Source organism: Trachymyrmex septentrionalis, unplaced genomic scaffold (assembly GCF_001594115.1).
Source record: "Trachymyrmex septentrionalis isolate Tsep2-gDNA-1 unplaced genomic scaffold, Tsep1.0 scaffold60, whole genome shotgun sequence".
Lineage (NCBI taxonomy): Eukaryota > Metazoa > Arthropoda > Insecta > Hymenoptera > Formicidae > Trachymyrmex > Trachymyrmex septentrionalis.
In genome coordinates this window covers 5365931-5390059 of record NW_017305779.1, presented here as the reverse complement: position 1 = coordinate 5390059, position 24129 = coordinate 5365931, and the positions used below count along the sequence as shown (strand labels likewise).

Sequence of the window (24129 nt, the reverse complement as noted above, 5' to 3'; positions counted from 1 at the left end):
AGGAAGCTAGTTAGATGTAATAAAGAAAATTAAATTTGGGTTTTAATATTATAACAAGAAGACTAATTTTAATTACAATGTTTCTACATACATGTATCGCTATCTTCTGAAGTCGTGTGACACACTCCATTCTTGTTCGTTCTCCGCGAAGATTTTCTCTTACCGAGTCTACTCGCCAGTACACGATTTCGGTGATTATTTCTGACGTCACACGACGAACTACTGCCAAAGCTATCATTCAATCTCCTAGCCGGGAATATTACGGAGGTGAACTCCGTGGGACCACCTTTCAATCTCGAGACCGATCTCTTTATGGCCCTGCCTAATAAACAAGATCGACGGCTCGATCTTCGTCTTTGTGGTCTCCGTCGTCTCTTCATAATACTGGCGGATCTCTGATACAATTCATCTTGCGTTAAGGTTGCGGCTAGTTTCAGTAAGAACTCCTTGTAGAGCGGCTTGAGATCGTTAAATGACATACCTTCCGGATCTGGGAAATGAAGGAAATAATTAGATTTAAGTTCTTTTTATTTAATTACATTCTTGTTTTACATAGATTATTACCTATTATGGCTGCCAAAATGTCATCTACACTAGTCAAGCCTTCCTGATTCCTGAATTCGTCAAACAGCTCCGTGAATCCAAGCGGAGTGCCTCCTTTGATGTTGTTGGTTCTCCGAGTGCTTCCGGAAGTCAGGAAACTGCCTCTCCTAGGCAACTCAACCCTTGTCATCAGGTCTCCTCTATCCACGTCTACGTCGCTCTGCGATCTCTTCAGTGCGTTCTCCTGATGGATCCTGTTGGCATTCTCCGAATGGCTGACGGGCGGCTCGCTGCCCGCTCTGCTTCTTCTTCTCACCCGAGGACGATTGCACTCCGGCGTATTCAGCGAATAATCAAGATCTAATTGGTCTTTTCTCAACGGTTTGTCCATTGTGACAATTCGGTTAATTCTTTTGCCGGAGTGCGGCCTCTCCGGGTCCCTCGAGCGTCTCTGCTGGTTTATCGTGCCATCCGAATGTTCGTGATGCGACTGATAGTGTCCATTATTCTTTAAATTCTTTGCGAAGAAGATGTCTTCTTGGCAACTTCTTATCTCGCCGTTTCTGTTGTTCTTACTCGTGTAAATGTCTTCCGTACCGAGACTGTAGATCTTATCAGCGTCTTCAATTTGCGAACTGTAAAAAATTTTTTCCTTTTTCTTGCCAACTTGCTCGTAAGCGGAGTTTATCTCGTTTCTTTCGATTTTATTAACCTTATCGTATATCAAAACGTTGTCGGTTCCGGAAGAGTACAATTCGCAATTCCTGGCGTTCGCTCGATTCAAAGCGTACGATCCGTAATTTCTTTCGTAAATGTTATCTTTCACGTCCGCTGATTCCCTCCTCAGATTGTTCCGTTTGTGCAGTTTCTCGTATCTGTTCGGCTGTCTTTCATAAATTCCATTCGTATCGTTGTCAGGAGCACTGTAAATTTTGTCAAGCTTGTTAGATTCAATCTCGATCCTCAAGGAATTTTGATCCTTAGCGGAAAACATCCTGTTCTTCGAATTTTGCAGCTCCTCGTTTCTAGACAATACGATATCTCGATTGTTCTGTCCCAGATTGCTCTTCTCGCTTTTGCCATTGTCTCGCCTTCTTCCGCGCGCCTCAAGGACATCTTCCGCTTTCACGTCCGAATTCTTCTTTTTCCTACGTGGCATTTTCTGCAAGCTAGGCTTTCCGCCTTCGTCCTCAGTAACGGAGCTGCTTACAGAAGTCTTCTTGGTTCTGGGTGGTCTCACAGGATGCGGTGCGGTTGGTCTCGGTGGCGGAGGTAGCATGTAACTGATTCTACTGCTGAGACTAGGCTCCCGAACACTGGACACAACGGAGGCCAGGCTGACGCATCCGATACCGTTCGTGTGACGAGGTCGCCGTCGGTTCGCGTCTAGGTCGGCGAGAAGAGCGCGATACAACGTGGCCGCGGCTGCTATTGCATCTTCCTCGCACTCGCAGGCGAACGCGTGACACTCCAAGAGCCTGGCGGCCCCGGGTCGTCGCATTACCACGGCGAAAATCGGAGGATAGAATTCTACTTCGCTTTTCAAACCGCGCATTGTCCTAAAAATAGAACCAAAATAAAAAATCGATTTCAGTTGTTTAAGTAAATCTTTAAACATGCAAATGTTTAACATTAATATAATAAGCAATAATCTTTGAATGTCAAAAAATCAATTATAACAATACATTATTATTTTAGTGGTATTATTAACTGTAATAATATTTCACCTATAGAGATCGGCGTGCTTGTCTTCCATCGTTTGTCCCAGGTCCTGATCGCCAACCAAAGGTAAGAAGGCGTGGTGCACGTCGCCCGACGGTATCCTCTTGCATCGAAGCCGCAAGGCACTCCATACCGCTATTCTGCGGAAAGGATTATTCTTTTCGCAGACTTCGCTCGTGCGGAACGTCAGCCCGCGCCTAGAGACCTCCAGCTCGGCTCTCACGCATCCTTCCATGCGTTCCAATAGCTGACGAAGAGGTTCCTGAAGACCCCGTACGCTCGCCACGCGTCCGCCGACTGGGGCAGCTCCCATGTATTTTACCTGTGTTACATGAAAACAAAAAGTGCGAGATAATTTTAATTATCCCCAAAGAACATAATTTTCATGGAGAAAGAGAAAAGCTCAGAAAAAAATAATTAAAAATACGTCCAGCTGAACATATCTGCTTTTTATCGTCTGAAATATGCATTTCAGTATGCCGATTGAGAATGAGAAGTCAATGAGATTTTGAATAGGGTAAAAATTTTTGTTCACTTCAAACTACATTGCGAGAGACTGACGTGTTCATGTAAAAATAGCGTTCGATAAAAAGAGCATGCATTCATTTTGCGTGTCTGAAAGCAGCGGGAACCTGTTTTGCACGATGGGCAATATCGAAGATAAACAGGTGAAGTCATTAAACGGGAATTTTATTGCACAATTTGAACATTTTTTAACTAGTCTCTCTGAGGAATTTTTTTATTGCGTCGCCGCTTTTAATATCTATCCTGGAATGTATTAAACATTATAATATATGTATCTTGTAATGTATATGTATATAGCGCTTGACTCGTGCTTTACATAGGATTCCGTTTCTGCGACGAAAAATAATGATGTTAAATTTTGTCATAGAATTAGCGTATAATCCAATCTATAATTATCTATGAAATTCAAAATTCGAATTATGAAGAGGGAGGCGTGACTTGGCCAAAGAAGAGTAACAAAGCTGTTGTGTCGATCGAATGTCCTGATCGAATGCCACGCCTAAACGGATTCTTTCATCAGGTTTTTTGATGTAACTGTATTGATTGATTAGCAGCTTCTTTCGTGAGCTTCAATCGAAGTGTGCGAAGCGAGGCGAAACAATGCGGCGGAGCCCATAAAACGGGATACCGTGTTGGCGGCGATAAAGAATCCGCATACCGGTGTAACAACTGAAGGAGAATTTTTCAGCGCTCCGAATAGTTTATGGAAGTCCGTCACGCTTTGCGAATCGTGAACGGAATGAAAGTGACGATTAAAAATTCCGGATCGACGCCCCGAGGAAAGTTGGAAGACTTTTCGCGACTCCTTTTCCGACCCTTTTCCGCGAATCAAGGCACGTCCACGAAAGGATGGCAATCGCGATATTGCAACAAGTGATATGCATGCTGAATGTAGATCAGATCACATTTTGTATGTATAAAAGTACTCAAGGTCTCTTTGGAAAATGCATTAATTAACTGTATTTTAATTATAAGATTCTGCAACATAATCGACTATTTATAAATCTATTGTAACAGTATATATTATTTGTATACTATTATATATGATTTTTTAATTATAAGCCTCTTATTGCAAATCTATTTATAATATGAAATATTATGAAAGCATTTTCTTCGCTACTAAAAATATTTTTATATCGCGCATTGCAATCTGTTAAAATCTTAATTAAAGTGATATTATCAGCTAAATAAACGTACTAATACATGAATTAATTAACATGTCAAAAAAATTAATTCTACTGTGCAAGACCGATTAAACTCTAAAAGATTTGATACCATCTCTCTCAAGTTAGATATAAGAGATCTCGGATATATAATTTGCTTTCTCTCCTAATTTTTACAATTCTATCTGTATATACTATACGTTGTTTGCTCTTTAAAAGATCACTGAGCGATTCTTTCCTTTCTAACGAGCAACCAGCTCACGAGTAATTATACGTCGATCTCAATTTTATTTCTGACACGGAATCATCACGATTGTTAGAGTGATATAAGCAAGATTCCTGAGGTGGAAAATGGATACCATTTCGACGTGCTTCTTTTCACGAAGCTTTCCACCGATCTCAAGTCTGAGATCTTTGATGAAGAACGACCCATGTAAGACGATTTGGATTTTTGAGACAAAATAAGAAAAGCGAACTGGCCAATAAACGTCTTTAATTAATTGTGATCGCGAGAAAAAGATACGTACATATTATTAGATTGTATTTTTGCTCGAAGGAAAATCTAGATCATCCAAATGCATCTATTTTTTGTGCATTTCTCGATTCCTATATTTTAGTATCTTTTTAAGGCTGAGTTGTTTCTTCTTTCGGTAATCTTCAGCTAACTATCTTAGGCTGGGTTGTATCACCTTTTGGTAAACTTCAGCTCACTATCTTTCTCTTTTACTCTCTTATTTCTTTATTCTTTTCCTCTTTTGTTTATCCAGTAGATAAATTACCGCATAATTTATCCGAAGATAGAATAATCGACCCTTACTCTCTTATTTTATTATGTTCTTACTTTTTTGTTTATCCAGCAGATAAATTATATATATAAGGTTTGTCTTCTGTTCCTGCACGAGGATTGTACTATAGTAGAACTGAATTGAACTGAATTAATTACAATTCAGAACTGACGAGTGTAAGCAGGCAAGGAATAAAAACCATAGTGCAAAATAAAAATGACGTTCCATATTGTTTATATAGAAGTATTAAATTCGTGTGATGGAGATGAAAGTATTAATGCAATTCCACCATCTAAGTGATTCGTTTTTTTCGCGAAATTTTGCAATTGATTTAATTTCGAATCTGAAATAGGAAATTAAGTGCGCAGGGTCACGTTCGCTGACGAAGTAGGTAAGTCTTTTATCGCGGTAATCACGGAAGAACGATTTTGTTGAAATATCTAAAAATTTTATTAGATAAATAAGGATCGTCAAAATAATTTTGTAGTAAACTCAAGCATGATGAGAGTAATGCCACAAAACATTTTTATATTCTAGCAATTAGTTTGAATATCCTACATAATTATTTTGGTAATTCGACAAAATTACCTTCTGATCTATATCTCCAGGTGAAATTTGAGATACTTGAGCAAAATCAATTTTTTTTTTTCGTGCACAGTCCCTTAGAGAATGGAAACAGAACGGTCACGTTTGGCTACGCCGATTTGCGAGATTTTTCGAGTGAGAGAGGACGTGTGTGGTGGTTCGCGGATGTGCAACGTAATTAACATAAGTGAAAATGCAGGCGCACACGATTCCCGCTACGTACGATTTAATCTCCGCGAGATTCCCGAACCTGAATCCTCCGACGACGCTTGAGCAAAAGTGGCGTGCGGACCTCTCGCAAATGCTCCACGTGCATAATTATTTGTGTCATTACCGGCAAGATTGCGGCGGCACATTCACCGGGCGTCCCACTTTCGGCCTCCACCGAGGCGAACATCGCCTCGATGCGTGCCTGGACCGCGCTGTTCACCCTCTTCTGTTCCTCGTTCGCATCGTTGGGGTTACTCGGGATCACGACCGACAATCCGGCGTACCATCCACCCAATGTCGAGCTGCAGATGGATCTGAAACGATAGAGATTCGTTAATGACGATTCGAAAAAGAGGAGTAAGTGCAAGTTAATGTTTCGTCCTCTAATTGGTCGAATATACATGGAAAAAATATTTTTGCTGATGTCTCTATAAATTTAATCAGATTTAAAAATAATTTTGTTGAACCGTCAAAATAATTATATAGGAAACTTAACTATAACGGGTAACGTTGCAAGAAATTTTGATATTCTCTGCTGAAGGAAATGTCTTTGATTTTTATGCTTATATAATAACGTAAATGTTACCATAATTATAATTATTATTTACTGCGATAATATTAATAATAATTCTATCACAAAATGTGATTGGAAAGTCTAACAAATATGTATAGTTAGTATCGAGAAATGTATAATTATTATAACTAATTAGTATCATAAAAAATGATTGCAATTATTATAATTTAACTATTGCAGTCAGTTTTGGGATAACCCATATTTTATATACAATTATCTTGAATATCCTACATAATTTTAGTGATAACAAAGCAATAAGAATGTTTGCGATATGATGTATTCTGTTCGTGGTGAGTTTCCTTACATTCATTGTGATTTAAATTCATTAAGGATTTCCAAATTTCATCTCTGATAAATTTAAAAAAAAATGTTTTCTTTTTTTTCTTTTTAATATTATCTGACATGAGTTTAAAATTCTTGTATAGAGATTTTTCGTGTAGTGGAGGGAGTTCACTATGACAAAGTAGTTATTATGTATACATTGTATTTATAAAGTTGATTTATGTCTCTGAAAAGGGCTCAAAAATAAGCCGAAACACGTAAGCGCGTTATTTTTATAAAATTTTGTGTTATATCTGTATATTATTTGTGCAACGACTACCGCGTCTGACTCCTTGCCCTGTTATCGCTAAATTTCTTTAGAACAGTAATCCTACATAATTATTTTGTATTGTAATCCTACACAAGTATTTTCGTATTTAGCTAATCTTTTAGATATTTCAACAAAATTGTTCTTTCCGAGTAATTAAACAATTTAATAAAAATAAAAAACAAATAGTGTAAGAGTAATGTTATCCTTTGTACGTTAAAATTGGTTAAATGTAATTATAATAATTTAATAAATTTGATTTACCTGGAGTCTTCGAACAGTGCGTCGATCTGCGCTTTGCTCCTGAGAGAACATTCCGATGGTGGCCCACCCAATCGAAATCCATCCTCGTAGTGAGATATTCCTAAAGTCGACATGTTTGATTTGAACGTTACGCAATCTGTTCGAGACGCGTGTGTCTGCTAATTGTTTTTCTATTATGTTGTCTGACGTCATTCGTTCTGAAAAGAAAATGCACGTTATTATTGCGTTGACCTCAATTAGAACGATTAGAAGAGAATTATCATAGTTGATGACATAACTGACGCTATTTTTTTTATCGATCGTATCTATATAAGAGAACTCGTACATAATTATTTGTTCTTGCTTGTTCTAACAACCTTGTGGACGTTAGTCAAGGTTTCTTGAATGACCCAAATACGATATTAATGATATCAAAGAAAAAGTTCTTAGGATTACACACACACACACGCATAAGTCCTTTGGGCTTTCTAGTATTCGCGGTACTCATTATCATAGCTACGTCGTGGTGCGTTAAATTTATGCGAGCACTAGGCGATGCGTGAATAATTAAAATCGCACAGATAGGACCGGGTTAACCTCGATACTTCTACACACACGAGATACGGGCGAGATACAACGGTAAAAGTGATCAGAGATCAGGACAAAAGGAAAATGTGAATAATAAGCTCGTGATCATCGATGCGAGACAGATGAAACGGCAGCGGCGGCGTTCTGAATGTGCTTGCACGTGATGTCGCTATTATGCAAAAGTTAGGAATGGGGTGTACTAGTCAATGTATTGAGTGATGAATGTTTTTATTATTACACATATAAGCGCAAATTGGAGTATTTTATTCCTTCGTGTTGAATTAATAGCAAGGTCATTGTCTTGTAAACTAGAAATCGTAAAAAATGTTATTCATGAAAAAAAAAATATATATATATGTAAAAATTGCGTGTTTATCCTCTGCCACGGATTTCATCGGCAATTGAAATTGTATGCGTTTCTTCATTAAGATAGTATGCTGTTTTTTTTAATAACTCTCGAGAAAACGGTGCTGTCGTCCAAGTACGAAGCCAGTTTCTACGAATTTACAAAATATTCACTATATAATTTTTAAAGTAATTTTCTGTTTGAAGAAGAGCATAATAATTATACTTTGTCAAATTTCATGATTAAAATTATATTTTTTAAAACAAAAAATTTTAACTATGTATTTAGACTTCACATATATAAATATTATTAAGCGCCAAGATCTAGCCTCAATTATATTGATATTTTCTTTACATTTGGTTGAAAAAAATTTAACTTTTATAAATTTACTCAAAATTAAATTAATATTTAACGCTTTAATACAGCACACAATGTAATTAATACATAATACAATACAATTCAATACAATTTTTAATAAATTAAATATATTTGCATAAAAAATTGCCATTTTATATACTTTATGTACTATGCAAACATTACAAATTACTAAAAAAGGTGTACTTTTGCGATGAAAATATCGCATGTACGCTAGATGTTGCGCGATGTCTGTACGACTGCTCACAGTTAGGCTTTACAGTTATGGACCAGCTGGATGTGGCGGTAGCCTGATCCAGCCGGTAGCCGAAAGGTGTCAATGTTGAAGACTGGGCTCTAAGATTACGCACGCAATCTGGAATAACTGTCAATGCGTGCCCCTCTCGTGAATCTAAACGCGTGCTGACCTCACGTGCTGACCGTTCGCGCGATCATTATATGATGGAATCTATCGTTAAACACCCAAGTGACACAACAAGACATCCATTTTGACGTCATTTTGACGTTATCGTGACTTGGTTGCGTTACTTGGGCAGTGCTGTAATTACGATTGGTTGCGGTTGATCGGAGCAAAATGGTATCGACGGTATTTAAAAAAAAAAAAAAAAAAAAAAAAAAAGATAGAAACCGCGTCACGATAATCATTGACGATTGAATAATTAACAGAATGATTAACAGAGCTTGCAGCCGCGTGCACGCCTTGTTTAATCGAAACGGAAGTTTTCTCTCCGCGCTCTACTCATCGCGAATAGCTTTCTGACATTCAATTTTCGCTTTATATGGCATAAAATGTGCGTTGCCACTCATTATTTCGTGAGATCGCTCGCAAGGAGACTGCCTCCTTGCTCATCGCCTGAAGCCGACCCTAAATAATCACCGCAGGTGAGCTTCTTGATGCCGGCGACCCAGTTTTCAGTTTGCACGCTATCGTAATCACCGCAGCAGCACGAATCTACTTGATCGACGTTATTAACAGTTTATGACTGCGCATTGAGTTAGGATGACGTTTGAAAAATTAGATAATAATTATTAAGCGGCGCATGAGGATGCGAGATTTGCAGGCAGAAATGTTGTCGGAATCGCAGTGCGGACGGGAAAATCGTACCGGAAATAAAACCTCATAATTCTGATCTGCCGAAGAGAGCACGTCCATCCGTTTTTCTCGAGACTCGAGAGCAGCTCCTTGTTTTCATAACTGTCGAAGCGTTTGCGACACGTTTAAGGCAACGGTATTAAGGTCGGTGAACAGATTACGGCATCACGTGTCAGTGCATCGTAGACGAGAGCTGGTTGATATACGCGCTCGACTTTGATGCATGTGCGTCGTTCAACTTGCAATTACCAGATTCACGGTTCGTTTCCCGCCTGCATCTGCTTTAATGGATATCGAACCGGCCGATAATCACATGCGTGAGGCATACATCTCGGTACATCATCGCCTCGATCGCCAAAGGATCATTTTCTTAGCGGTTTTAAGAGGCACGGCGGTTCCGGGAATTTTAGAAACTCAGTAATTATCGGGCGCAACTGGAGATTTCATTTATTCGGGACACGCATATAGCGGTTGTTGATGATAAAATATTGATCGATAAAATTTTAATCGAAGAGCGAATTTTATAATCGTGCTCCGCCACGTATAATAATATCGATCGTCACGATTCATTGTTAAGTTGAAATTAAGATTTATACATTCACAAGGTTATCGTTACGTGTCGTACTATTTAGATATTTAGAGATGAAAATAAGATTTATCTTTCTCTTTCTGCGAAAACATTCGGCGTATTTATGTCACAACGCCATTATTGACTAATCATTCGAATATACCTGTTTGCTTCTTGTCAATCATCACGTGCGCTCCGAGATGCTCAACCGTCCGATAACATCACCGCTCTTAGCACTGGTCTCAATCGTTTGCACTATCATATCACCATCAGATACAGAAATCTATCACGAGAATTAGCGATCTCCGGGATCATTCGCGAGAGCACCACGATAAGCTTCACTCATGATCGCTCGTTAATCCATCTTCTTCGGATGATCCTCGACGAGAATCTTCCTCCTCCTTGCATTCGGCGACCTTGGCCGCGGCGAGTCGATCTGGATGACCGTCGACGTGAAACTGCCGGGGATGTTCTGCAGAAGAGGCTTGAGTTCCTCTAGCTAGTGAGTCGGCGCCTTCGCGCTGCGGAACGAATAGAAGGAGAGGGATGAAGATCGACGAAGAGAGAAAGAGAGAAAGAGAAAGAGAAGCAGGAGGCCTTCTCCCGATGTGCTCTCGGCCAACACCGGTTAACTCTCTCGTTGGACGTCCGGAAATCTCACTAATGATCCTACTGATAAAATAGACTGACACGCCCACCATATTGTACTTTTGCCGGATAAGACGCTTTCTTCCCTCGCCATTACGTCCTCTATTATCTAAAAAGGTGTAGCTTCACCTGTAGGAGAAATTTTTGCTCGTCGGCAATTTTAAAGAGGCATTTAATTCATCTAGGTATCTTGATTGATGTATTTTGGAGTAATTAAATTGTAATTGAAATTCACTACAACACTGAAAGAAAGTATACTAAATTTTACAATAATAAATATTTGTTTGAATAGCACTAATTGAATATTTATTAAATGTAAACTTATATTTGTATATTTACAGCAATAACCATTAATTTGATTTAATCATCTTTTTTTATTGTGTTTTTATTTACTGTAAGTGAATAGATAAAATTAAGTGTACGAGTACTATTGAAAAAATATGTATTAAGATTTAATAAATTTTTTTCTCAGTGTAAATAAGAATACAACAGATAATCTTATTAGGAATATTTTCCTTCTTCGTCCACAGTGTGTTCTATATTTGCAGTTTTTTTTTTAAATATTTCTAGTACGAAATTCTATTTTAATTGACCACACATTTTCCGATTGCAAATCTTATTTAATTTTATCTTTCCACCAAACGAGAATGGATTAAAATGGATTGAAATTTTTTTCTATTCGAACACATATTTTAAATAGCGAATACTTTTTTGGATTTAATTGGATTCAATTGGATTCAATTAGATTCAATTGGATGCAATTGGATTGAAAAATTGCATTTCCTATTCAAAATTTTGAATTGAACAGTATTCACAATTGTGTGTTTGCGCACAGAAAAAGCTAATATTATTTTTAGATTGAAAGGCATAGAGATATGCTCCATGCAATTCCTATAAATGAATAAAAATGCATTCAGGGTTGAAAAGCATTCATTTTAACATTCGTGAATCAATATTTCTGAAAATCTGAATCCATTCTCACTGGGTTAATTTCTTTATTTTTTTACTTGCATTTTTACAATGCATATAACAGTCGATTTTTAACTATTCTCTTGAGCGTGTATGTCTTCTTTTTTATTCGAAAACGAGTGATAAAAATTATAAAATTAGCTATTAAAAAAACCTTCTTTATAAGATAAATAAGAATTCTTTAATTCTTTAAAGATAAATAATTCTTTATAAGATAAGAAATTCTTTATAAGATAAATAAGAAAACTTATGATAAGACGATTGAAAAAATCGGAAATTTATATGTACAATATTTCATATCGCGCGTGTATCGGTTGACCGATATTCGACTGGTTTCGAGATGGGTTAGGTCGAATGGTGCCAAGAGGACTGGTACGAGCCAAACGCAAGAGAGGATTTCACCGAGAGCGGAAGAGCGAGAGAGAAAGAGATTCGTAATCAAATCGATGAGTAATCGGGTGAACCGTATGGCATCGTCTCGATCTTCTCATTACCGGTACGGCATTGGAAGCCGGTACGTTCGCCGCGGTAACGTCGTAACCGGTAACGGTACCGTACTTCGACGATGTTCACCGGATGGCCGCACCAATGTGAGAGTACTGTTATTCCAACTATGCGGGCTCCATGTATATATTCCCTCTCCATCTATTCCACCTCCGTCTCGCTCTTTCTTACAATTCCGCGACATACGTCCGGCTCAGTGTTACCGTTCACGTCTATCGATCCAATTTCTTTTTCTTTTTTCGGGCGAGATTTTCCTGCCCGTTCCTCCGAGTTGAATGAACGAAGAAATAATAAATAATAAAACAATTATCCCTCATCATTGCGAAATTCATTGTACATCACAATTGGAGTTACTTTCAAAATTAGATAATCGGGTTAATGTAACGGTATTAAATGCCGAAATATGAAAACGGTAAGTTTGTTAGTAACAGCTCTATTTCCATAGAGAAAAATAATTGGCGCAATCGGGTAAAGTGACCATGCTACGCGTTATTTCTGCTCGCAATTTACTTTCATTTGCGTATTGTTAGCAGCTGCAACGCCCCGTGGATGAGCACGTTGCTGACATTAACTTTTAACTAATGGCGAGAAAGTCAAACTTCATAGATATTATATACGTTTAAATTGTGCATTATCTTTCTTTTATCCGCATTGCAAAATTGTAGGCTAAAGCACTCGTGCATCGATGATTGCGGTGCTTTTTAATGCGAGCTACACTTTTCATCGCAACCTCTGTTTACTAGGTTAATTGTACGAATATCATTAATAAAACATAGAAATAACTGTTAAAGCTGTTATACATATATATTTTAACAATTACAGTATATAACTGTTTGCGCGTTAGTCTTAAAGAGAGTCGCGTCGCATCCTTTGAAGAACTCGTGAAATAAGCAGCGTGGTGTTTCCATCTAGGATCGATGGAGACCCGTTATAGATAAAGTTAGCATAATAACTGCCGGTTTTATGCATCATACGATTACCGACCACGTCTCAAAGGTATCGTTCGGCCAACGGCAGGTGGTATATACCTCGCAGTCACAGAATGTTTTGCCTTAGCGGGAGGCTATAACGACTGCCAATTCCTTACGAAGGCAATCTCGCATCTGTTATGTTCATCCTTTGAAAATCATTGCGGATGCTGCGCTCAAGTCGTAAGATACCTCCGATTAGGCGGCATGCTGCTGTAATGCCGTTGCACCGCTATTTCGCGGGGTCCAGTTCATCAATCCAGTTGTTGTGATCCGTTCCATATCTGTCTGTCTTGTTTCTTGTTATACATACGCATGAATCGGCGTATAGAATCGGTTAAATGTTTAATGAGAAGCACTCGTTAAGGGAATATAGGAAGTTAGGCAAATGAGAGTTCGGTGTGGTGCACTTAATGCACCATCATTGATTATACGTATATATAAATTATATTTGACTTGCTGTACACTCGAACGTTCCGACCACCTCTTGTCCCTGCTATTGTTAACCCTACTAATTCTTAACACCTCATAGGCATCTGTTATTCCATTATAATCACCGGTTTTGGATCATGGTAAAATATTTAGAAATACGCAGCTGAGTAGGGACTCGACTAGGGACTCTAATACATAGAAGGGTGAAAACTTTATCTTTCTTCATTGATCTCACTGAGGATGACCCCAAGAGGTGAAAAACGTTCGAGTGTGCAGCAAGTCATAATTTATATATATATATATATATATATATATATATATGTATATATGTATATATAAAATTAATGATTGTGCATTAAGTACCGCATCGAACTCTCATTTGCCTAACTTCCTATATTATTTTAATTTTATGAGTCCATAACTAGCATTTCTTATTTGTTAAGAGAATTTTGATTTTTGAATCAAGAAAGAACGAGGTATTAATTATCTATAATTTATATTATCTATATTTATATCAATTTACATTATTTCGAGTAAACGTTAATAAATTGCGTTCAGTCATGATATCATAATATCCTTGTATTTTTAATTTTCAATATGCGCACAAAATCAGTGGAGGTCTCTGCAGTATGTGATTGTATAAAACTTTTAAAATCACTTAGAAGGATTCATAGGATATTTCCCAGGCGGAAGTATTGGCGCCTATCGATTTGTCACGCAGACAGACTTTGCAGCAGCTGCCTCGTCTTTTCTAAACACGGAGTTCCGTGTTTAAATGCCGTTTCTCCATTAGCTAATTGCGGAACCTCCCATAATTCACAATTATACGTTACTATTTTATAATACGAAACTGCATTTAAAAAGTACTTACAACAGGAAGTGACTTTTTTCACCTGTTGTTAGAAATCGTGCGCGTTTTGAAAGCGTTAAATTATTATGAAGCATTTTTATTCAAATAATCACACATTCGCGTACAAATTGTAATACTTAAGAGTCAAACTTCAAAGTATGGGAAATAAATATAAAAAGTTATGTTTAATTAAGAAATATTGTAAAAAGCTCTGAATAAAATATTTTTATTATCTATTTTCAAAGTTTAATAAAAAAAAAAAAAAAAATAATCGTCTGACAAAGATAGCTGGCCGCAGTCGGTCATACTTGTGGTATGTGTATATCACTCATTAAAATCACCAAACACATATCATCTCTGAGCGGTGTAACCGCCGACATCTACCGGCGCGGCGTGCGTAACAAGATATTTCTTCTTTGTAGAAAGTAAATCAGGTCTCGGGCTACTCGAACAGGGCCACCGAACATTATTTCGGATGCGGCTGGTATATTAATTCATTCGCCATATCATCATCATGTAATTGCCTCATCGGCGGTTACCTGTACTTTTCTCGTTAACCATGTATTCTCAATTTTTCTGTACTTACTTCACATCAGCTCTGTTCCCTTTCTCGACGATGCAGCACCCTTTCGCGCGACCCTGTTCGCATGTTGTTCATACTCCAGATTCGTGGCCACAGTCGTCGTAATGTGCGCGATGCGATTACACAGTCTGCTTCCGTCGAAAAGGAACGTTCGATGGATCCATTGTCATCCGGCCGAGACAAAAAGAAATAAAGAAGAGTAAGTCCGCGAGATTAGAACTACGGGCTTGAATAACAAATGGACTTTGCACTAATCTTATGTGAATGCAATAAAAAGATTACATTCAATGCTCTTTTTACTGGCACACCTTGCTAAGCTATTCGATTGCTAAAGCTATATTATTACTATGCCCGAGTTAACATATTTCTCATATCATCTAAAATAAAGAGAAACATAAGGAATATTAGTTAAATGGCCCGGCAGATGGTAATCAGAAATAGCAATCGATTATTGTAATTGACATGTATATATGCAAGTTTACGCGAACTACTTTGCGATTAACGATCGTCCGTTATTTCGCCATCTGCATCGTAAAGATTGTCAGGAATGAATTTTGCACGAGATATTAGAGTGCAATAATAATCGTTCGGCGGAAGTTGGACAAATCGCGATTGACGTAGCCTGGATTATTATAAAACTAATTTCGTCTCTGACCCGATTTCTTTACGCCCGTACGCCCGTACAAGCGAACACGGCTAACTGTAAATCGCAGAACCACCATCTAACTGTATTTCGAGCTTTTAGTTCGCGCGGCTACGTTACATTATTACAGGAATTTCAGAATGTTAAGGTCGACACCGCTAATCAACAATCCGTAAAGGCCATTGGGTGTAGCACGCTATTTAATTTAAAATTCGTATCGAAGATATCCGAATCGCGAAATTTCGTGGTAGCTGGAACGAGTTGCACTCTCACATTGTATTCTCGTTATCGTGCTTCTTCGACGAACATTATTGCTATTTTGTTCCAACTCGCATCACAAATCGTTTCTGTTTACTGTGTTATTTATTTCGAAATAAAATAATACAGCGTAAGTATTTCTGAACGTAATTTTATTAAGCAATTACGATAATCTCGTTCGTCGTTTTCAAAGCAAGTGCCTTGAATTGCGACTCAATTTCAATTGAGGATTCAGAATGGAGGACATTTTATTAGTTTACGATATTTAGTTAATGATATTTATTTATTGCGACAAAACGCGTGTACATTATATTCACATTATTTCTCTATTTATGATATTAGCCTACGTATATACGTACACGTGGAAATTCACTCAGCGATGCACCTTCGTCGCAAAGGGAAAAGCGCGGCTTTTTTCCGCAACGTCGCGTATCTTCGCACATTTTCTCTTCAGTGGAAGAGATAACTCTATCCTCATACCTCACCATTCGCCGCCTTCCGCGTGTACGTATCGTGTATGCAGTTATCTATATATGCAGTTATAAACGTAATGAGTCTTCTTTCACATTCTCGATGGCACATTCCTATCAGTGCTCGTTTCAGACGCGAGGGTTAATAATTAATGACAGGCGTCTTACGTGCAATCGGCTTCAAATAAACTATCGCGTCCAATAGCACACACAAACACACACACAAACACACACACACACACACACACCAACAAACACACACATACACGCGTACATATACATCAGTTACGGTGTTATTGATTGCCGTACAATATAGTAGCGACCTGTGTCTTACCACACGAAGCAACTGTGCAGTTTCTCATTTCACTGTGGAAAGCTGCAAGGTCGTGGAGTAGTACACCGGCATCCGGATGCCATTAGCGCATTCCTTTCAATGTATTTCGTCCCCTTCATCTTGCACCGCTCTTCCGGCGGTTGTTATACTCGTGCACCGGCTACCAACCGACGGAAGAGTGATAAAAGAGAAAGAGAAAGAGGAGAGTGAGGCACTCTATTCTCGGACACACGCCTGTATGTACCGCTATATGTGTCCCCTTACGCGATCGACTGGTAACGACTCGTCACTCACGTATTGTTTAAAGCCTAGGCTTGATGATGTAAGACATACACGGAAAGGACGATTTTGTTAAAGTATTGAAAAATTTAATTAGATAAGAATCTGAAAATAATTTCATTGGATCGCGTTAAAATAATTATGTAACAATCTTAAGTATGATAAACGATAAGCTGTTAAAAGTTTTGATATTCTAACAATCGGCATAATTATTTAAATGGTTTAATAAAATTATTTTTACGCCCGTATTTTTTTGTTTTCTAAACGTATACTTCAGCAAAACCATCTTTTTGTGTAGAATTACGCAAACAACAATGTAAATGGACGATGAGAGTAAAAAATAAAAAAATAACGAAGAATAAGAAATAAATCATTATTTACGGTTGACCGTGAACAATGTATCGTTCCTTAAAATTTCCTTCGGTTGTATTTGTGACTTTCGTTGTGATTTCTAAGCCAGTCTTCGGAGCCAGCTATTCATTTACCACACGATAAACAGTTGCGTTTTAATATATTATGCGGTTAGTATAATCGTTACATCAAGTTTATACATTTGGCATACTAACCAGAAAGAAAGAATCAAATGGAAGACGATAGACGTTTGTCTGAATGTACAGAGTGATTAAATCGACAAAAGAATTTACAGTTATAATATCGGAGCGCCACAGCTATATCGCTCGTAGCATTTATGTGCTAAGATTGCGTCGTTTACATTTTATAATTATGAGTTATAATTGCAAATTATAAATCGCTATTGCCGCGTCTCACGTGACATTTTCATTATTCTATACATTCAAGTATAATGGCTGCATCCTGGCGAAAAAACGCTAGAATAAACAAACTTGAAAACCGATGATGCTTTCAAATCGGAAAAATATCAGTTCGAAAGTATCAGACTTCTCATCCTGTTCGAAAGAGAAAAATTATAAGGTCCCTTTAGATTCTTTTCCCTCCAGTAATAATTACGTTTTCTGTATAGCGCATCAGTGAAAGAGAAGAGAATCCGAAGAGTCTTTTACTACCGCACTTTTTTATCTTCCCCCAAGATAAAACTTTTCACTTCGTGTCAAGTAGACATATCGTTCAACACTTTTCACTGACATTGCATTTCCTTTCCATTTTTTTGGGGAAGGGAAATTCGTTATAGTCTAATAATTCAGTAATTTTTTCTTTCGAACATGTAAAGCATTCGGAGCGCCGACTTTCCTTGAGAATATCTAAGATTTTACATCCAGCTTTCGACTCGTTCGGAAACAATGAACTCGCCAAAAAGCCCTTTTATTAACGGGAGAGAAAGAACGCGCTCCACTTAAGCTACCAATCAAGGTAATTTGCATTCCACCGGTTGTTTGTTACAATCTTGAAACTAGAGTATCGCGTACGACGGTTGGCGGTTAACCCTGAAAATTATACGGGAGAACGGAATGTGGCCGGCAACGGAGAAGTTCGCGTGCATAGTGCATGTAATGCACCGTAAGTGAAATAACGCGTCTCGTATTCGAACAACCGTGATACTTGGCATCAAAATTCGTTCGTGCTTTAAAAAAGGTTTCAGTAAAACAGTCTGAATTCTATCAGTCGGATCGTTTTACTGAAATATAACGTTTCGATAAAATGGATTTTCTGTCAAAACATCTTATAAACATGTATATTCTCTCGTGTCTCTGTTATACATATTTCAAATAGAATCGAGGCATTCTCTGACGTTTTCTGCGTGACTTAATGGCATGCTCGCTTAATTAACTTTGACTGGCTTATTTGGTAAATACACACACACACACACACACACACACACACACACACACACACACACATATATATATATATACTTCTGTATTCGTACGTATATATTCGCACACGCACTTTTTTTGTGATGCAGTCCGCTCATAAATATTTTACACTCACTTTCTACTTCAGTAATATATTACAGTAGCTGCAGCGACAATCTTCGCAATAGTCAATGTACAGTTTTATTTTATCAGACGTCGTGAAATATTTGGAAAGAGCGTGACAGAAAAATAAAGAAAAGAGAGAATTATATATGCTCGCGTTGCAACCTTGGCAGTCGTAAAAACGACATGATAACAATAGTCAGTGACTAATACGTGTGCATCCATGTGCACAACCGAGCGATAATAACTAGTGGCGTAGAATTCTTTTTTTTTTTGTTCTGTGCGTTTGTATCTATAAATGTCTTTTCTTTTTTTTTTCATTCAAATAACTGAATGGAGAAAAAATTTAATTTGGTGGCATTTAATCTTTTAATATGCATATTGGCGATATGACTTGCGATTTTCTTTCATCGACGAGATCTTAGGAAAGGATCACTTCGGAGAAAAAGGTATTACCTGTCGTTTCCTGATTTGCATAATACTTCCGTCACGAACAAGTCATGCGGTGACGCGTTAACGATGTCTACGTGTCGCAACTTTCTGCTCGAAGTTATTCATCGATTAAGCAGAGATGTCACCTTCTATAAACATGTTGTTGCTTATAATTCCGAGTTTACATATTGAATAGCTTTGCATATTATTTTTCTATTCGAATATTAATTTAGCAAAAAGCATGGCGATTATGTAAAGCTTCCATTGAAAGTGCAGAGTTGACACAAACACACACATACACACACACACACACACACACACAAAATTATGTTTATTTTTGTATTATTCCACGTATAAAAATGTTATTGAAACAACTTCCAGTAATATTTTAAATAAAATTTTTTTACATTCAACATAAATAAATTATTCTCTTTCCATTCGTACATCTCTTGTAGATATTTTTCTGCGTAATACCTATCATTATACCGTTTGGAGAAATTTGTGGCGAAAGGCGAAGCTTTTTTTTATAGCTCATAATTGACGCGCTCGACGACGTGCCAATCGAGAGAGAAACCTCTGAGCGGCATTTGAATGCTACGTTCCAGTTGCGTAATAGCAGATAATTGTTCTTACGCAGTTCTCGATCACTAATTACTGAATACTGATATATACATGAATCATTCAGGATCTTCGACGACTAATAAATGGCAGTTCGTCATTTATTTGCCTCGAGTGATATATACTTGTAAAACTAAAAGAATTGAAATTACAATTGATAAAATTTAGACGACTTTCGAGGATTCGCAGGCGACACGTCGAGATCGTTTACGTAACTGCATCACGATGAAGTAAGCGAGAGTGTTAATTATAGCGACTGAGCGATTAAGATCTCCACCGTGATCATCAGTACTGACGTCTACGCAAAATCATCTCGGTGCGTTAGATATTTTTAATCCATGACTACATTTGTATCATTACAATCTACAAAGACACGTTAATGTCTTTTATAATATGCGACGTGTGTCATCCTTCTTGTCTTTAAAAATTTCTCATAAAATAATTGCTTTCAACCAGAAATGTCGCGGATAATCTTCGACAATAATAAAACTCTATTTTTTAAGTAATACGATAATAAACGTACGATATATTTTATTTGATTATACATATATTTACGTATAATTGGTGGGACCCTTCGAGCGTTAAAAAACGCCCTTTAATTTCGAACGAGAACGTTTCCTTTTGCGTTTAAGCTTTTGCTTACGACATCAGTACTAATGTGCTGCGATAAAACTTCAACAAGCGCGTGGCCGCAAAGTGTCATAACCAAGGACGCTTTTCTCGGTCGACGTAATGTACGCGACTCGCGTATTCTTCGCAATTGCAAATATCGAGACTTCTGATCAGACTTTTTTATCTGCTTTTTATGTAACGCCACTATCTTGCTTTTTTCCATGAGTTATATAAATTGCACAGATGTTATATATGTAACTAATCAATTTCTAATTATATCTCTTAAAGTACTGTTTAAAAGATATAATATTTTATTTAATTAAATAAAAAAAAAGATACTAAAAAGTTCATTTGAAATTTTGATATTTTCAAGACGTGTTGTATATGTTCAAATATCCGAAAAAACTTTTGATGTCGACGACATTAAAATCTTAAACCTTTCATCTTATTTTCACAGAGAAAATATATATATAGCAGTTTCGTTTTTCTCCATGCTTTACGCCTTTTAATGAGTTTCAGACGGTAAAACTGTCTCTTTTCTAAGAGCCGACAATAATTACTACCTAATTAGTTTGTTCTGCTACAGAAAGGTCGTTGCGTATCTCGGAGAACATTATGTCATTGTGTAATGTATGACATCTTGATTTTTTTGTTTTTATATATAGAACACATTTATCTGATTGAATTAGAAATTTTGATAGATAATTTATAATCGAACAAAACAAAAATATACTTTTGTCATCAAATTGGGTATGAATTATAATGTTATTGAATTAATTAAGAAAAGTAATTTAAGATACATCTGCTGCTATGTATTACCGTTAAGTAAAACTTGCTACGGAGAGTCGGAATTGCAACGTTTTGCAATGCAGTCTGTTTCCACGTGACATGACAACGGAACGTGAAATCGCTCGTAACTGTAGCGCCGATGTTACGCTTGGGGAAGCAAGCTGCAAGAAGATGTTTGTTAACCCAGACAAAGTCGCTGTTGCATCAACGCGATCGACCGGAAAAAGCAAAATTCATTTTGAACAATTGTCTAGCCGTAACATCATTGATAAAAGAAGAGAGGATTGCAAGAAGTTTTATCGATCGGATGATAGTTATTAATTATTCATTATATAACGTTTTCATTATTGGCAGCTGGATTGACGTTCAAAGACGCCATATTTGCCTGTTATCATATATGTGTCTGTTTTAATATAGTAAATAATATTAGCATATCATTAGTAATTGAATTTATAACCATGATGTCTCTGATAAAAAAGGTGAATATATCAATTTAACTATAAAAATGCTTCGCACTCTTTAAAGTATTTTCTTCTATTATAAAAAATATTCAGAAATCGCTCTGAACCACCTAAAAAAAGCTTCAGACAGCATGACACTGCAAGAGACTAGTCTCAAAGAAGCGATTCTAACGGGGTCTCGGCCTGGGCAACGGTTGAATCTGTTGCTGTTGGTGATGATGATATCCTCCTCTCGAATTTGGAGGCTGCGTCCGTTCTGATCCGTCGTTGAGATTCAATCCGGCAACCAGCTGGGCGATCTCGCGATCCTTCTTCTCCTCCTTTGGTAGCGCATTGCCGTTCTGCGCGCTGAAGCCCAAGGAGGCTAGACTGCCATGGCTTCTGCTACGATGTTCCGCCCGAATGCTGTAAGAAAAGGCTCTCTCGTTCAGATGACCCTTCCGTCGATATATGCCGGTACCAAAGCGGGACTCGTTTTCCGGACTATCCGCCTGCCGAGCGATTTCCGGCGCGGTGAGATCCGCATGGGAGGCAGCTAACCTTCTAGATGTGCCCAAGGTGGAGTTATCCGCCTCCGGGTGTCGTCTGCCTCTGTTCCCTGCGGTACCGTACGTGGCCGGTGGATAAATGGGTGCGGCGGTCGGCGGTACCACCGGTAAAGGAGCATAGACCGGGACTATTGGTGCTGCCGCCGGGATGGGTCTTAAACGTGGATGATGATGACTCTTCCGCGGTAAGGTGGCTGCTGGTACCAAATACATCGGCGCCGGTCTAGCCAAAGTACCGGCGACGGATCGACTGCTGGGTGGTAGTGGATGATGATGATAATGTTGCTGTCTGATAGGATGACCCAGGGTGTGATGTCCGTGGCCATTGGCATACACGCCTTGATGCAGTTGATGATGGAGGAGCTGCTGTTGTTGTTGCTGCTGTTGCTGTTGCAATGCGTCCTCGTGCAACGAACGAGTCTTCATTTTTTTCAACTTCTTATTAGCTTTTCTTCGCGCGGAAGAGGTTTCCTCCAGCAACAACGGTTGAGCGGGTGGGGGCGGAGGTGGTGGTGGCGGCGGTGGGGCAACCAACTGGCGCGGTCTGGATCCCTTCGTGCTTCGCAGGGTGCCCTGTTCCTGATAAAGACCATCGACTTCGTCGCGACCCCTGGCCCACACTTTATGATTTTCATCGCCATTGTACAGACTGAAGTCGTCGGTCGAAGCCGTGTCTAAGCGGGTCGGTTGAGGACTATCCAGAGTGGTGCTCGAGCCGCCTAAAGTGTGATAGAGACTGTTGTTCGATTGATGACCAGTCGCGACCCCGTTCGTCGTCGCCGATGATGGCTCCAGGCCTTTCGCGTAGCTGCTATCGGCATAAGCGTGGAAGCAACACCTTACCAGGGCGTTGGCCGCCATATCCCGTTTGCAGATGAACGCATGACATTCGAGTACTTTAATGCCGGTCGTTCTTCGCAGGACGGCGGCGAACAGGGGTGGATGATTCGCGCTCGGCGTCCGCGCGAACGGCGAATCCAACGGCAGGAAACGTGTATTCGATGTATCTCCGTTTCCACCTTTGACATGTCTAACCGCCGCACAATAGTGAAGCGCTTCGATAGGGAAGAATCGCGTAATTTTTTTGCGATGTTCGTCAACATTCTCCAAGAGTAAGCCATTGCTCCAAACGCTTAGCCAGGAGTCAATTCCGCGCGCACCCAATGCACCCTGCTCGGGATAAAGTTCTCTCAGAGGCTCCTGAACGCCCAGGAGTCCCTCCTTGCTCGCATGAGGTACTGAACTACCCAAATAGAGTACTCTACAGCGACAATACGGTGTCGCCGTATCCTGATTAGCTCCCCTCATTTTTTTTATTCGGCTCAATTAACTTATCGATCGAGAAAGATTCAATCAAATTGAATTTCGTGATACAATTTGGAAACTCCGAACGCAATTAACATTCAATTAATAATCAGAAAAACTATCTTTAACAATCCAGTTGCCGTAAAAAATCAAGAACTTTGGTTTAATCCGGTTTAATCCGGTTAATTCTTATTAGATAATTACTTTTAATTTTCGAACAGAAGCATAATATTATCATACGCGAGTCAATCGCGTATTTTATAACATAATACGTATTTTAAAAATGATCTAGAATTGTTCTAAACGAAGAAACCATTCGAGGAGATTTCAACGCGTGGTACGCCGTAGATTTTATGACAAGCGTCGATCTTCCCGATTGGCGACAGCGATATGATTTTTTTTTTTCTTAGTTATAATATGATTCCCATCAATTATTATCTGGAGAATCGTTTCCCACGCGTAACATAGACTCGCGGATGTGACTCAGGAGCTCATCGAGCGATTATGTTGCGTCGAGACTCCGCCTGGTAGCACTCGATTACGCAGTCGCTGCTTTCCAAAGACAGGCGGATAAGCGGTGTGTACACGATGCAGCGCATACACGTCGTCGCAGCGCAGCGTTGCA

General features: G+C 38.5%; 2 protein-coding genes across 3 annotated transcripts in view; both read right to left on the bottom strand.

Annotated features, from left to right (window-relative positions):
• The window catches only part of LOC108752593, an 11651-nt gene extending 1317 nt beyond the window's left edge, over positions 1 to 10334 (bottom strand). Inside the window, exons 1-6 of the mRNA XM_018493531.1 lie at positions 10073 to 10334; positions 6961 to 7157; positions 5658 to 5847; positions 2271 to 2587; positions 565 to 2102; positions 92 to 490 (exon numbers count right to left, since the gene is read on the bottom strand). Of these exons, the coding sequence (XP_018349033.1) occupies positions 92 to 490; positions 565 to 2102; positions 2271 to 2587; positions 5658 to 5847; positions 6961 to 7073 (2557 nt within the window). The 5' untranslated portion in view covers positions 7074 to 7157; positions 10073 to 10334. The remainder of the gene's footprint in view (positions 1 to 91; positions 491 to 564; positions 2103 to 2270; positions 2588 to 5657; positions 5848 to 6960; positions 7158 to 10072) is intronic.
• Positions 10062 to 23744, bottom strand: LOC108752594. Of its 2 annotated transcripts, none has more exons than XM_018493532.1 (2): positions 21707 to 23744; positions 10062 to 10072 (listed from the first exon to the last, which is right to left on the bottom strand). In XM_018493532.1, exon 1 carries the CDS (start codon positions 23505 to 23507, stop codon positions 21819 to 21821), a length of 1689 nt encoding a protein of 562 aa, XP_018349034.1. In that variant the 5' UTR covers positions 23508 to 23744; the 3' UTR covers positions 10062 to 10072; positions 21707 to 21818. The 2 variants fall into 2 exon arrangements, with proteins under 2 accessions (XP_018349034.1, XP_018349035.1); XM_018493533.1 differs by lacking the exon at positions 10062 to 10072 and having other exon boundaries at positions 21153 to 22056; positions 22192 to 23744.
• Positions 23745 to 24129: the final 385 nt, after the last annotated feature.